The sequence below is a fragment of the Pseudorasbora parva genome, chromosome 4 (genome assembly GCF_024679245.1).
Source record: "Pseudorasbora parva isolate DD20220531a chromosome 4, ASM2467924v1, whole genome shotgun sequence".
In the NCBI taxonomy this organism is placed as follows: Eukaryota; Metazoa; Chordata; class Actinopteri; order Cypriniformes; family Gobionidae; genus Pseudorasbora; species Pseudorasbora parva.
The window spans coordinates 30,262,582-30,274,497 of record NC_090175.1 but is presented as its reverse complement, the minus strand read 5'-3'; the positions used below and the strand labels follow the sequence as shown (position 1 = coordinate 30,274,497).

The following is an 11,916-nucleotide window of genomic DNA, read 5'->3' as shown; positions in this document are numbered from 1 at the left end:
CAGACGCAGTGTGCAGCACTGAAGTGCGAGCAGTATATCCACACAGTGCTGTTTGTTTTAGGAGGAGGAGGAGGAGGAGGAGGAGGCGGAGAGAACAGCAGCTCTGAAGGGGGATTTGCCTATACTACGTCACGTATTTGTCAAAATACCGTCAATCTTCTCGCATGGCCAATGAATCCAATGAGCAACTCCATTTTTTGGCTTGGTAGGAACGCCTCTTAAAGATCGCACCGCCTTTTACGACTGTTTTTTTTCGACTGATCCAAGATGGGCTGCCTATAACGTCACATGTTGTTTTTTTTCTTAAGCTCAGTCATTCTGAGCAAGGAGTTATTTGCTGTGAACAAACAGACATCGCGTGGTGAAACTGCAGTTCTCGGATATTTAATTGAATCTATTTTACTACGGATGGATGACAAGTTCTACAAACTTAAGTAGATACATTGTAAACGCAAGTATGGCAAGTCCGCCTCTTAAAGGGGGATTCTCGTTACCAAATGGCAACAACATTCATGAAAACAACATCAGAAAATGTGGATACCTCAAGAAGCAAAAGCACGGACATCGGCGCTATTTTGTTTTGAAAGATCAGAGTGACGGACTCCCCGCGCGGCTGGAGTACTATGAGAATGAGAAGAAATGGAAAAACAAGTCTGCTGCAAAAAGAGTCATTTTTCTCGACTCCTGCCTGAGCATAAACAAGCGCGCTGACGCGAAACACAGATATTTGATAGCCCTCTATACCAAGGACGAGTATTTTGCTGTTGCTGCAGAGAATGAGCAAGAGCAAGAGAGTTGGCACGGAGATTTAACTGATTTACTAAGTAAGGGAAAAATGTGTGACAACTCCGTTTCCAGTTCGGCGTCATCTCTGGTGGGCTTCGACGAGGGAAATTATGGCATGATTACACCGGTGAATGCTGCGTATAAAGAGGTATGGCAAGTTAATCTTAAAGCAAAGGGACTTGGGCAGAGCAGAAATGTCACGGGAGTTTACAGACTGTGCTTGTCAAGTCGGACAATTAGCTTTGTGAAACTTAACTCGGAGGTGGCATCTGTGACCCTGCAGTTGATGAATATACGCAGATGTGGGCACTCTGATAGCTTTTTCTTCATTGAGGTTGGAAGATCTGCCTCTACTGGACCTGGAGAGCTGTGGATGCAAGCAGACGATTCTGTGGTGGCACAAAATATACACGAGACCATTTTAGAAGCTATGAAAGCGATGAAAGAGCTGTCAGAGTTTAGACCACGCAGCAAAAGCCAGTCATCAGGATCAAATCCCATATCTGTACCCACTCGGCGGAACTTAAACAATTTACCCCCTAGTCAGACAGGGTTGGTGAGGAGGTCAAGGACGGACAGCACAGCAGCCACATCTCCTGTCACCAAATTCTCTTCTTGTCGAATACGGACAGCGAGTGAAGGGGAAGGTACCATGACCAGGCCGGTCTCCATATCAATATCTGAGAATGGAAGCCCGACAGCTGTCGGCCGGAACCACATGAGCAGATCTAACACAGTTTCGGTAGGCTGCCGAACATCAGAACCATCACTGCTTCATCACAGCAGGTCTATGTCAACGACAATGTCCCACTCGCCCCCATCTACTGTAAGCCCATTAAGTTTGTCCTCAATCAGTATAAATGGTTCCATCTCATCCACAGTACACAGACCTTCCAGCTGCAGTGGTTCTGTTTCTGGGTCACCTACTGATACTGGTTTCCTCTCGTGTGACGATTACAGTTCTAGCCCAGGGGATGTGAGGTACAACCTAGCAAACAGGAGTGACACACCTTCTTCTCTCTCCAGCACACCACCCTCAAGAGACGCCAGTGAGCTCCATGGTTATATGTTGATGGACAGGCCATCCAACTCCCAGAATAAGATGTGGCCACCTAGCAGAGATATGTTGGATGTGGAGACGTATAGGAAGAGGACGTATTCTCTGACAACCCCGCGGCAACAGGTAGCACACTCCCAGCTATCCTCAGCGTCACTTGATGAATACATGCTGATGAGGGCTGCCAACAGGAGCACAAATTCTGCATCTCCTAAGGTCTCATACCCAGAAGATTATGGAAACATTGATATTGGCTCTAACAGTAATATGGGTGATGACGGTTACATGCCCATGACGCCAGGCATGGTACCACAGTGTGCCAAAAGTGACCACTACATGCTCATGAGTCCCATGAGTGTTTCAGCACCGAAACAGATTATTAACCCAAGGTCCCATCCTCAACTCACAGGCAGTGGCACTACTAACTCGCCCAGCAGTGGATCTCTAGAGGATAGCGGGTACATGAAGATGTGGTCTGGATCCAAGTTTTCACTGGAGAGCTCTGATGGTAGAGCAGTGAATGGAGAATACATGAATATGTCACCGGCTAACATGTATGTCTCACCCACACCACCAGATTATTTCCTGGGTCAATGTGAAACAACACAACGATCCTCCCCATCTTCAAGTATTCGCTTTAACAAGCAACAGGCACCTACTCGGGCAGAGGATGACCAGTATGTTTTGATGAGCCCCCAGAGCCAAAATCCAACAGAAGAAGCCAACAGGGTTTCCGCCCTGCCCCCTCTCCGTCGCCCTGATGGCATGGCACAGAGAGCGAGAGTTAACAGGCCCAATAGGTTATCTCTAGACACTTTGAGGATGCTTCCCAGCATGACTGAACATCCTCTCCCTTGTGAGCCTAAAAGCCCTGGTGAGTACATCAACATAGACTTTGCTGCTGCTACACAGTATCCTTCTCCCTCTATGGTTTCTGTGGAAAGCCAGGGCTCACTGTCCAACCTCGGACAGGGATCCCCACTCTCAGACTACATGAACCTCAATCAGAATTCACACTCTCATAAACTGAGGGAAGCACTCGGCAGTCCCCTCGATGGAATGCCAGAGCTGGCTGAATGCCCATGCCCACCTGATGAGGGGGCTTATTTCCTCAATGAACAGAGAAACTCCCCATGCACATCTGGCACAGGTAAAGACAATTACACTGAGATGAGTTTCAACAATGGTCGCATCTCACCTCCATTCCTGTCTGAGAATGATGAGAGTGCTTCAGTCAGCCTCAATAGTAGGGTTCAAAGGCTGAACCTGAGCAACCAAGAAGTGTCAAAAGGAATTGGCGCTTTCTTGTTAGCTGCCTCCTCTGTAGACCCAAACGGAGGAGCGAAGGTGATCCGTGCAGACCCCCAGGGCCGGAGACGGCATAGCTCTGAAACTTTTTCATCCACCACCACAGTTGCACCTGTCTTTCCTTCATTTGCACACAATGTTAAGCGACACAGCTCTGCCTCAGTAGAGAACGTCTCTGTCCGAAGCAGTGAATGTTCCGATGAGGAGTACGGGTCTCCCATGTGCCGTGAGACTTCAGCTGGTTATCAGAATGGACTTAACTACATCGCCTTAAACCTCATGGAGAAACAAGAGATGGACAAGTGTGAAAACCTTGTGGGCTTCAAGACTGGCGGTTGCTGTAAAGCAGGAATAAATGGATTAAATGCAACTCCATATGTGTGTCTGGGATTCAAAGAGACTGCAACCACTGTACAAGGTGAGTTCAGGTGATGGTGATCAAAAAGATAACTTGAGTAAATGGGTAATAGATGAAAACAAGGATGCAGCATGTTGCATATTGAATTCCTTATTGTATACACTGCAAAATTTAAGTATAATATAATATCTAAATAAAGTATTTAATTAGCAACAATATGTAGAAACAACATATGTTACTATTAGCATAAAATTAATGTTTTTTTTGGAACTATAAATATGCATTTTAGAGGATATTTAGGACACAACTGTATGGTAATTATACACAAAATTAAACAAAATTAAATAACTAATTAAACAACACATTAAGATGGGATGAGAAAGTATTATGTAATTCAAAATATTTATTGAGGTTTGCACCTCTGGCTATTTTTGTCAGTATATAACCGGGCGTTGAAAGTTGTTTTTCATTGAGAGGAATTCCAGAGAAATTTGAAGCATGAGAGACGTGACTGATCTGAGTGTCCGCGCGCGGTAAACAACCCAACTGCGCAGGCACTATGACGCTGCAGTATAGAGCGGTGCGCGCACGTTTATTTACCCCAGCCTAGACTAACGCTGTTTTGTTTGTTTTTTACAGAGCAGACTAAAGTGCGTTAGTGGTTAAACATTATTTTAAGGTTTGTATGCTTGTGTATAACAGAGCTATTAAATATAACTGTTCTCCATGGTGCACGTACTGAGGAGAGAGAAATGTTGTTTTTGAGGCTCATTTGGCTCACATGCGCCTGTTCGATCCTTTCCAAGAAACTAATCTCTGTTTACTTTAGATGCTATAAAGTCAGATCTGTTTTCACATTGTATTCTTGTATTCAAGTTATGCCCTGTTTACTCTATTTAGTCAGACATCATAAAGCCGTATTTAATGAAATTTCCTATTAACAGGGACACATACGTTTAATAATGTCTTCCATGGCTATTATTCCTCACACATGGCATATTTCCTGCGAAAGTGCATGTGTTAATTTGACTGCTTGAATCATATGTGAGATCAAACCGCTGTTTCGAGCCAGAACAAGCATGCTGATGTTAATCAGTGTCAGGGGCTTTTCCCTGCGTGCGCTGTTTTTGCATAGCACAGAACATTGAACATGCCATGCTCTGAGGCACGTACTGCACATCGTCGGGTTCTCCCTTATTTCCATTACCCCTCAACTGGGGGTAGTGTTGTGGGCCCAAAATTATCCACAGTGGTTAAAAGGCTGTTCATGGCTATAGTTTTCATTGCAGGCAGCCTGCAGTGTAAACATCAGGCATAGCAGGGATGGTAGACAGACAGTTAACTCTTTCTTGTCTTGAGTATTGAGGCTTGAGAAAAGAGTGGGCAGGAGGAGGGTAAGAGCTTGTTTTCATTTTGTCTCTGAAACAAACATGTGCAGCCATGTCCATGGGTCCGCTGAGCAGAAAAGGGAGGGCCTGATGGAGCCTTAAACCTTATGCTTCAATCAGGAGGAAAAACAAGGCAGGTGGTTGTTTGTGGAAGATGTTTCACGCTTGGAATGCATGACTGGGCAAAGGTTGCTGGGAGAGGTGAATACTCACTTGTTATGGTTTCACCTTCAGCTTTAGTATTGTTTTCTCTCTCTACTCTGCAACGCCACATAATACCATAGAAGTATGTTGACAAGAACCTGTTTTGATGCGTGTTATATCAAAGAATGCCAGAAGCTGTCAAATATAACGATGCTTTCATTTCTGTTTGACCTCTCAGTTGCAGTAGTGTACATTTCAAACAGAAATTTAATTCCACACTAATTCATCTGTCAACAGGGGTTATTTTAAGTTCTCTACATTCTTCTCAGGGATTCTTGCCAAAAGTGGATTTAGTTCAGAAGAAACTTTGATATCACCTTTACATATATTGCAGTATAAAAATATTTTTAATGCATTAATTATGCCTTGTAATGCACCTCATATAATGCATTGTATGGTCTCATTCATAATTGTAACCAGTTATAATACATATTAATATTTATCTTTTCCTTGTTAGCTACACCTTAAGAAAACATAATGCATTTTTAAATGCAATGTGTTGGTTACAATTATTTATGAAAATATATAATGCATTATAACATACATTATTAATACCTTTATAATACATTACACAAAATACGTAAAGTGTTACCGAAACTTTTTTCTCTCTATTGCCCACTCATGCTCTCTTTCACTCTGGAATCATATTCCTTGAAGAGTTTGTGTGCGTGGCAGATGGCTGAGCAGAGAAGGGTGTGGGGCTGTGGCTCTGTGTGTGTGTGTGTGTGCACCGTGCACCTGCCTCTCCACTCACCACAGGTCTGTTATCAGGCATGGCAGCAGCACAGACAATACACTAATGACAGCAGGCCATCTGCTTCTGCCCCAGGACAGTGGCTAGTGCTTGTCCCTTCATCCAGAGCGGGGCAGGGGGTGGGGAATAAAGAGATAGAGAAACGGTGATAGAGAGATAAAGATCGACAGCAGTTTGCAAAGAATATATATGAATGTGTATATTTATATATATATAATATTGTCATCAGACAAATCTGCATAGTTTTAAGAAATGATGCTCCAAAATTACGTTTTTACAGGAACACTAAAAGCAAAATAAATCTATGCTATTCTGGGTGATAACTTATTCTATATTGCTGCACTAGCATAATATTTGGTTGTGCTTCCATCCTGCTGACATGTTTATTATCCACAAAAAAATGCCACCACAGACAAAATGTGTCATCCGAGAAGAGAAATTGTTTTGTTTTGGTCAATTATTTCGTCCCTCGAAAACAAACTGTTTGTTTCTTTGTTTATATTTCTGGCTAACTGTGAATGTGTATGTACAGCAGAATAGATGACATAAATTTTTGATTTATCAAAAAATATAAAACGTATGTTACTAACAGAAGGCGGCTAGAATGCCTACTCTTTCGGTTGACTTCCTTTGTGATTTCTTTATTTCTTTAAATGCTGTCTGTCAGTGAAGGTGGTTTTCCAATCTATTGACTGACTAGTTGTGTGAGTCTAAACTGAATATTTGGCCAGACATTTCTTTTTTTTTTATTTTTTTTTTTTTTATTAGGAGGTACCTAATGTCCGGTCCCAAGACATTGCAACTCTAATCTGAGCTCTAACTTTAACCTCGCTGAGATTTAAGCAACAAAAATTGTTAACCCAAGCAGTTTTTAACCAAGCAGTTAACCTCTCAGATTCTTCACCTCTGCAGAGCTGGCTAAACTAGGCCGGGATGTTCCTGCCTGAGAAAGCCATGTCAACACTGTCAGTGTTACCCACATTTAGCCAGGAGCGAGAGGAGATTACTCTTAGGGGAGAGTGGGGGATTAGACATTGTTCAGCGGCTTGTTTCGAGGTGGATGAAAGGAGCATTGACTCGGGCATAGACAGTCATTCATGCTGGTTCACAACAACCATGTCCTCATGCAGACGTCACAGCATTTCCGGAATAGTTTTGCACAGCCTCATTCGTTTTTGTGTCTCTGACGATTATAGGTCTAGATTTTAACCCATCGCAGTGGAAGGGTTTTTAACACGTTATTAAATCTACAGCTTAGATTCTTTCATAGAGGGCTCAGTTGGCCTCTTGTTCCACAGTTGAAGGTGCTGTGACATCTTTATTCAGTGACGCGCAAGCTAGCAGAGATGCTATGTCATGCGTGCATTAAATCAGCATTGCGTGACTATTTCCCCAGTTCCAAGCATCACTCACTGCTGCCTAGAGCTTTCAGTATTACACACAGCATTAAAGGCTGCAGACATGGTTGTTGGTACTGTCATCAGTCACGCAAACCCTAAATCTCATCAGCTGAATAAAAAAGGGAGGGTCACCATTCACCAAATTCATCTACTCGCATGCAAGGCTGAGCCTTTTGGTCTTTAATGGCAGTTGCATCCTTGCCCCTCATTTCCCCTGAAACATATTGGAATTTGTGTAAATTACTCAGGATTAAATGAGGTTTAAAGCTTTAACTATAGTTCTTTCAGGCAATCACATAAGTATACCCACAAACAATGCTTTGTCAATGCCTTACATTTAACTTCAAATTGCAGCTAAATACTGTTTAATTCAAATTAAGTTGAAATTCAGGAATTTAATAACCCTGCTGTGTTGACAAAGTTGCGCAATGACCTAACAGACCGCAAGTGTTGATTAGAACTTTTTCAGTCAGGAAATCTGGAAATTTAGCCTCTTAGTCTTTTTGCAGATTCCACCTCCTTGACTATGTGCATGCACTTCACGTTGTCTTATAGCAAGTGTATTTAAACCTCCCTGAAGAGGATGTCCACTTCAGAAGTCCTCTATATTACTGAAGGATTATGGGCTAATGTTTTATTTTGCTTCAAGAAACACATATTAAATCTTACACAAGTTTATGTGTAATCATCATCTTTGTTCCAGCCAGCATCACTGGATTCATGGATACATCCTTTCATGTAAAATAAGTGTGAAGTCCTTTGCCATAATTTTACCCTTCATTTGTCAGATTATGTAATTCATACTCACTCTTCAGGATCACCCCAGACCTAGCAAAGACAGACCCTGAGATTTCCCCCATTTATTTGGTCTGTGACTATTCCAATGAGATTATCAGGGAATTATATCAGGATTATCCCTTGTGTGGACAGTAGATGGTTAGACAGTAGCTCCATCCCTTCTGACATGGCACCCTTTCCTTCACTTATCTGATAGAGGTTTAAATATGACTGTGCATCATGGGTTAATCCTTCATGCTGGTCTACTGTCATTAAAAGAACTGTCATAAAAAGGAGGTGCATTTAATATGTCATGATATGACATGACATCCAAATGAAATATTAGGTCTTTTTTCTGTGTATGTGCGTTTTATTTTAGAAAAACACAAGTTTCAGAGGATATTTTGTAACTACCTGCTCTAACCCAGTTTTTTGGGTTCAATTCATAAAAAAGGATGTCGCTGGATTACATTTAAAGGGTTAGTTCACCCATGATTTACACACCCTCAAGCCATCCTAGGTGTTATTCTTTCAGACGAATAAAATCTGAGTTATATTAAAAAAATGTCTGGATCTTCCAAGCTTTAAAATGTATCCACCCATTATAAAAGTCATCCACACGGCTCTGGGGGGGGTTTGTAAGAAAAATATCTATATTTAAAATGTTATAATGTAAAATATCTAGCTTCTGTCAGACCGCCTTCCATATTCAATTTACGGAAAAAGCATAACTGGCCCGACGATGACATCAGACATAGCATAAGCGTTTTGAACTGCAGGAGGCATTACACACTTTCTTCATAAGGTGAATATGGAAGGCAGTCCATTTTTTAAAGTTTTTAAAGTTTCAAATATGGGTATTTTTCCTACACAAACCCATCGATTCGCTTCAGAAGGCCTTTATTAACCTCCCAGAGCCATGTGGATTGTTTTATAAAGGATGGATGCATTTTTGTGGGCTTCAAATTTTGGGCTGTCATTCACTGCCATTATAATGCTTGGGTTAGCCAGGACATTTTTTAATATAACTCTGACTGTATTCGTCTGAAAGAAGAATGTCATATAAATCTAGGATGGCTTGAGGGTGATTAAATGATGGGATATTTTTCATTTTTGGGTGAACTATCCACACTATCCAAACTTTTCATTCTCTGTTTTGCTTGTGGTTATATTTTTTGAGCTTTAAGAGATCTGTTCTTTTTTTCTCCCTCTTTTAGATTGAGCAAGAAGCAGAGGCTACTCCTCCTGTATACTGAGGGATTCTGAGGGAAAGTGAAAGCTCAGCCAGTAACTCAACTGGACTGGACTGGACTATGCTGCTGTAAATGAACTGTGACCTTTGCACCTCATCCTAAAGCTGAACGTCAGATGGCTGGGTTGTGATCATTTTAGTGAGGTCACTTTAACATGATACTCCTGTTTCTGCCATCGGCACCATTTTTCAGGATCTGCAAAGCTGCTGCTCTGTTGGTAACAAGAGTCTCAAAACGTACATGCCACTTGTATGTTTGAACTTTTATTATTGTTGTTGCTGTTGTTGTTAGGGTTTGCTTGAATTCAGAACAATGATTGGAATATAGTTTACCCTGAAATCTGTAATCTTTATTTACCTGACATAGACAACTGTAAGGTACTCATTGCCCTATCCTATGAATAGCTACAATTGTGTCATTTTAAATGGTGACTTAAATATTTCCACAAGTCTGATGTACGCAATTTAGAAGAGGTACTTATTTTTTCCTTGAAAATTGAATGTTCTCACATGACCAATCCAAAGCCTTACTCTCTGTCGGAAAAATTGCGACTGTTATCTGGACCTAAACAATGAGAAAATATCAAAATATGTGATATTTATTACATTCACTCTATTTTCTAAATATTTAGTTTATTAAATAATTACATAGTAAGTTGCTATATATAAGTCCACTTTTGATATGCAGTGTCTTACCACCTAATCCGAGATGGTTATCGCACATAATATTTAATAATACACGTTATTAGTACATATTATATATGACCAAATTTGGTCAACCTTTTGATCCTATTTTTCCTCAGATTCATTGTCACTTTCTCAATGTTTTACATTTGTTGTGTAAAACATATCCATTCCCCATTCCTCTGCCTCAAGAATTGCATTCAAAAGTAATATAATATATGGTAACAGTGACTACTTCCAATTTGCATTGAAATAGCATGGATAATAACACATGCACTATATGGTATCGATGCACAGAAAACTTGGTTACACTGTATTTTAAGGTGTCCGTGTTACAGTGTAATTAAAGTACTGAATAATAATTAACTACATGTACTTACTATAGGGTTAGAAATAGGGGTTGGATTAATGTTAGTTGCTTGTAATTATGAATAATTTATAGTTATTAATACGGGAATGAAACAAGGATGCTGTTAAATATAGTGTTACTGGCTATTTGACAACCCTAAGCATAAAGAGTAAAATGGAAGGTTAGAGTAATCCCTTAAAAAAAAAAATGTTTATGGAAATGATTTATGGGTCCAAAATTTGGGCAATAAAGTTTGGTTCCTTTCTGTGCATCAGTACTTGGTGACTACTTCTCTCACATTGGCTCTGTGTTGATATGCCTCATTCAAATGGATTGTAACACATGACGCATCTGAATGTAGAGCACAAAACCCACTTACATACAGTATGAGTGAACGGATTATTGGGGCAGAAGAAGTGATCACAACAGGAGTCATTTTAGACAGTATTGTGAATTAAATACAACAATGATCAGTTTAACATTTTCATGCCATTTAAAACAGACTACTTCTCCTACGCAATAGTGTCTTATATAAAAATACTAAGCAAATAAAAAATGCAAGATAGAGCGCATTAGTAGAACATGATTTGTTCAAAACTGAATAAATCTCTAAAAACACATGTATAGCACTGTTGTAGACATGTTGATGCTTTTTTAATGTTATGTTAATTTTAGTCCAAAAAAAGTGACATGACACATTGCCACTTTATTGTGTAATTTCTTGAGGTAATGGTACTCATTCTACTTGATTCTTGGAAGGTCTTGCTTCTTGGGTAGCATTCATTCACCCTTTGTATATGCAATACTTACAAATCAGATTAGTTTACAAAGTGGAACCAAATGTATAAATATTATGTTAATATATTTGTTAAAAGATTTTACAGAGATATTGATTTTATGCTGTTTGTACATTTATTTCTGCCTACTTTTAAAGCTTGCTTTATTTTGCTTTATGAAACAAAATATATATTCAACAGTGTTCTTGAAGACCCCGTGTCTAAGTATAAAAATAAATATCTATTGTTTGTATGTATCAAAGGGTTAATATATTTTCAATATTTGCAAGGTTTAATTGAACAAGCTGTCTTCCATTGTAAAAATGTCACATACTGTTCATTGTTATGCTGTTGAGAGATCATTTAAAATAGATGAATATTGCTTTTGTTGTGCTGCAAAAGTCACATGCAATAATACAAATAAATATCGTTATTTAAGGAAAATAAAGTAGCAGTTGTATTGTTTTTTTTCCGCTTCTTATATCCTTTCTACAAAACATGTGAAATAATAAAAAAGCTAATAGTTATTATATAAATATACAATATTTAGCAATTATTCTCACCTCTTTACTGACACTGTGTCTCTAAGCTTGAGGGTAATAGAGGAAGGAACACACAGTTCATTCATAAACAAGTCGACAGATTACTTCCTGTTGAATGAGCAGGGCAGAGGCAAATGTTTTCCTGTTCATATCATGATCATGATTCCCAGGATCTCATTGATAGAACAGGATGCTAATGAATCACAATATTACAGTCAGACTGTGAGGTCCAGTCCAGCTCCACATGCCTCTTTTGTTACCTATGTTTGCAGGAAACTAAT

The 11,916-nt window shown here is 39.9% G+C and overlaps 1 protein-coding gene across 1 annotated transcript; it reads left to right on the top strand.

Annotated features, from left to right (window-relative positions):
- Window positions 1–260: 260 nt before the first annotated feature.
- Window positions 261–11,541, top strand: irs2a (insulin receptor substrate 2a). The gene is made up of 2 exons (XM_067441525.1): window positions 261–3,569; window positions 9,250–11,541. The coding sequence occupies exons 1-2, from the start codon at window positions 413–415 to the stop codon at window positions 9,252–9,254; spliced, it is 3,162 nt and encodes a 1,053-aa protein (XP_067297626.1). The 5' UTR covers window positions 261–412; the 3' UTR covers window positions 9,255–11,541.
- The last annotated feature ends 375 nt before the right edge of the window (window positions 11,542–11,916 follow it).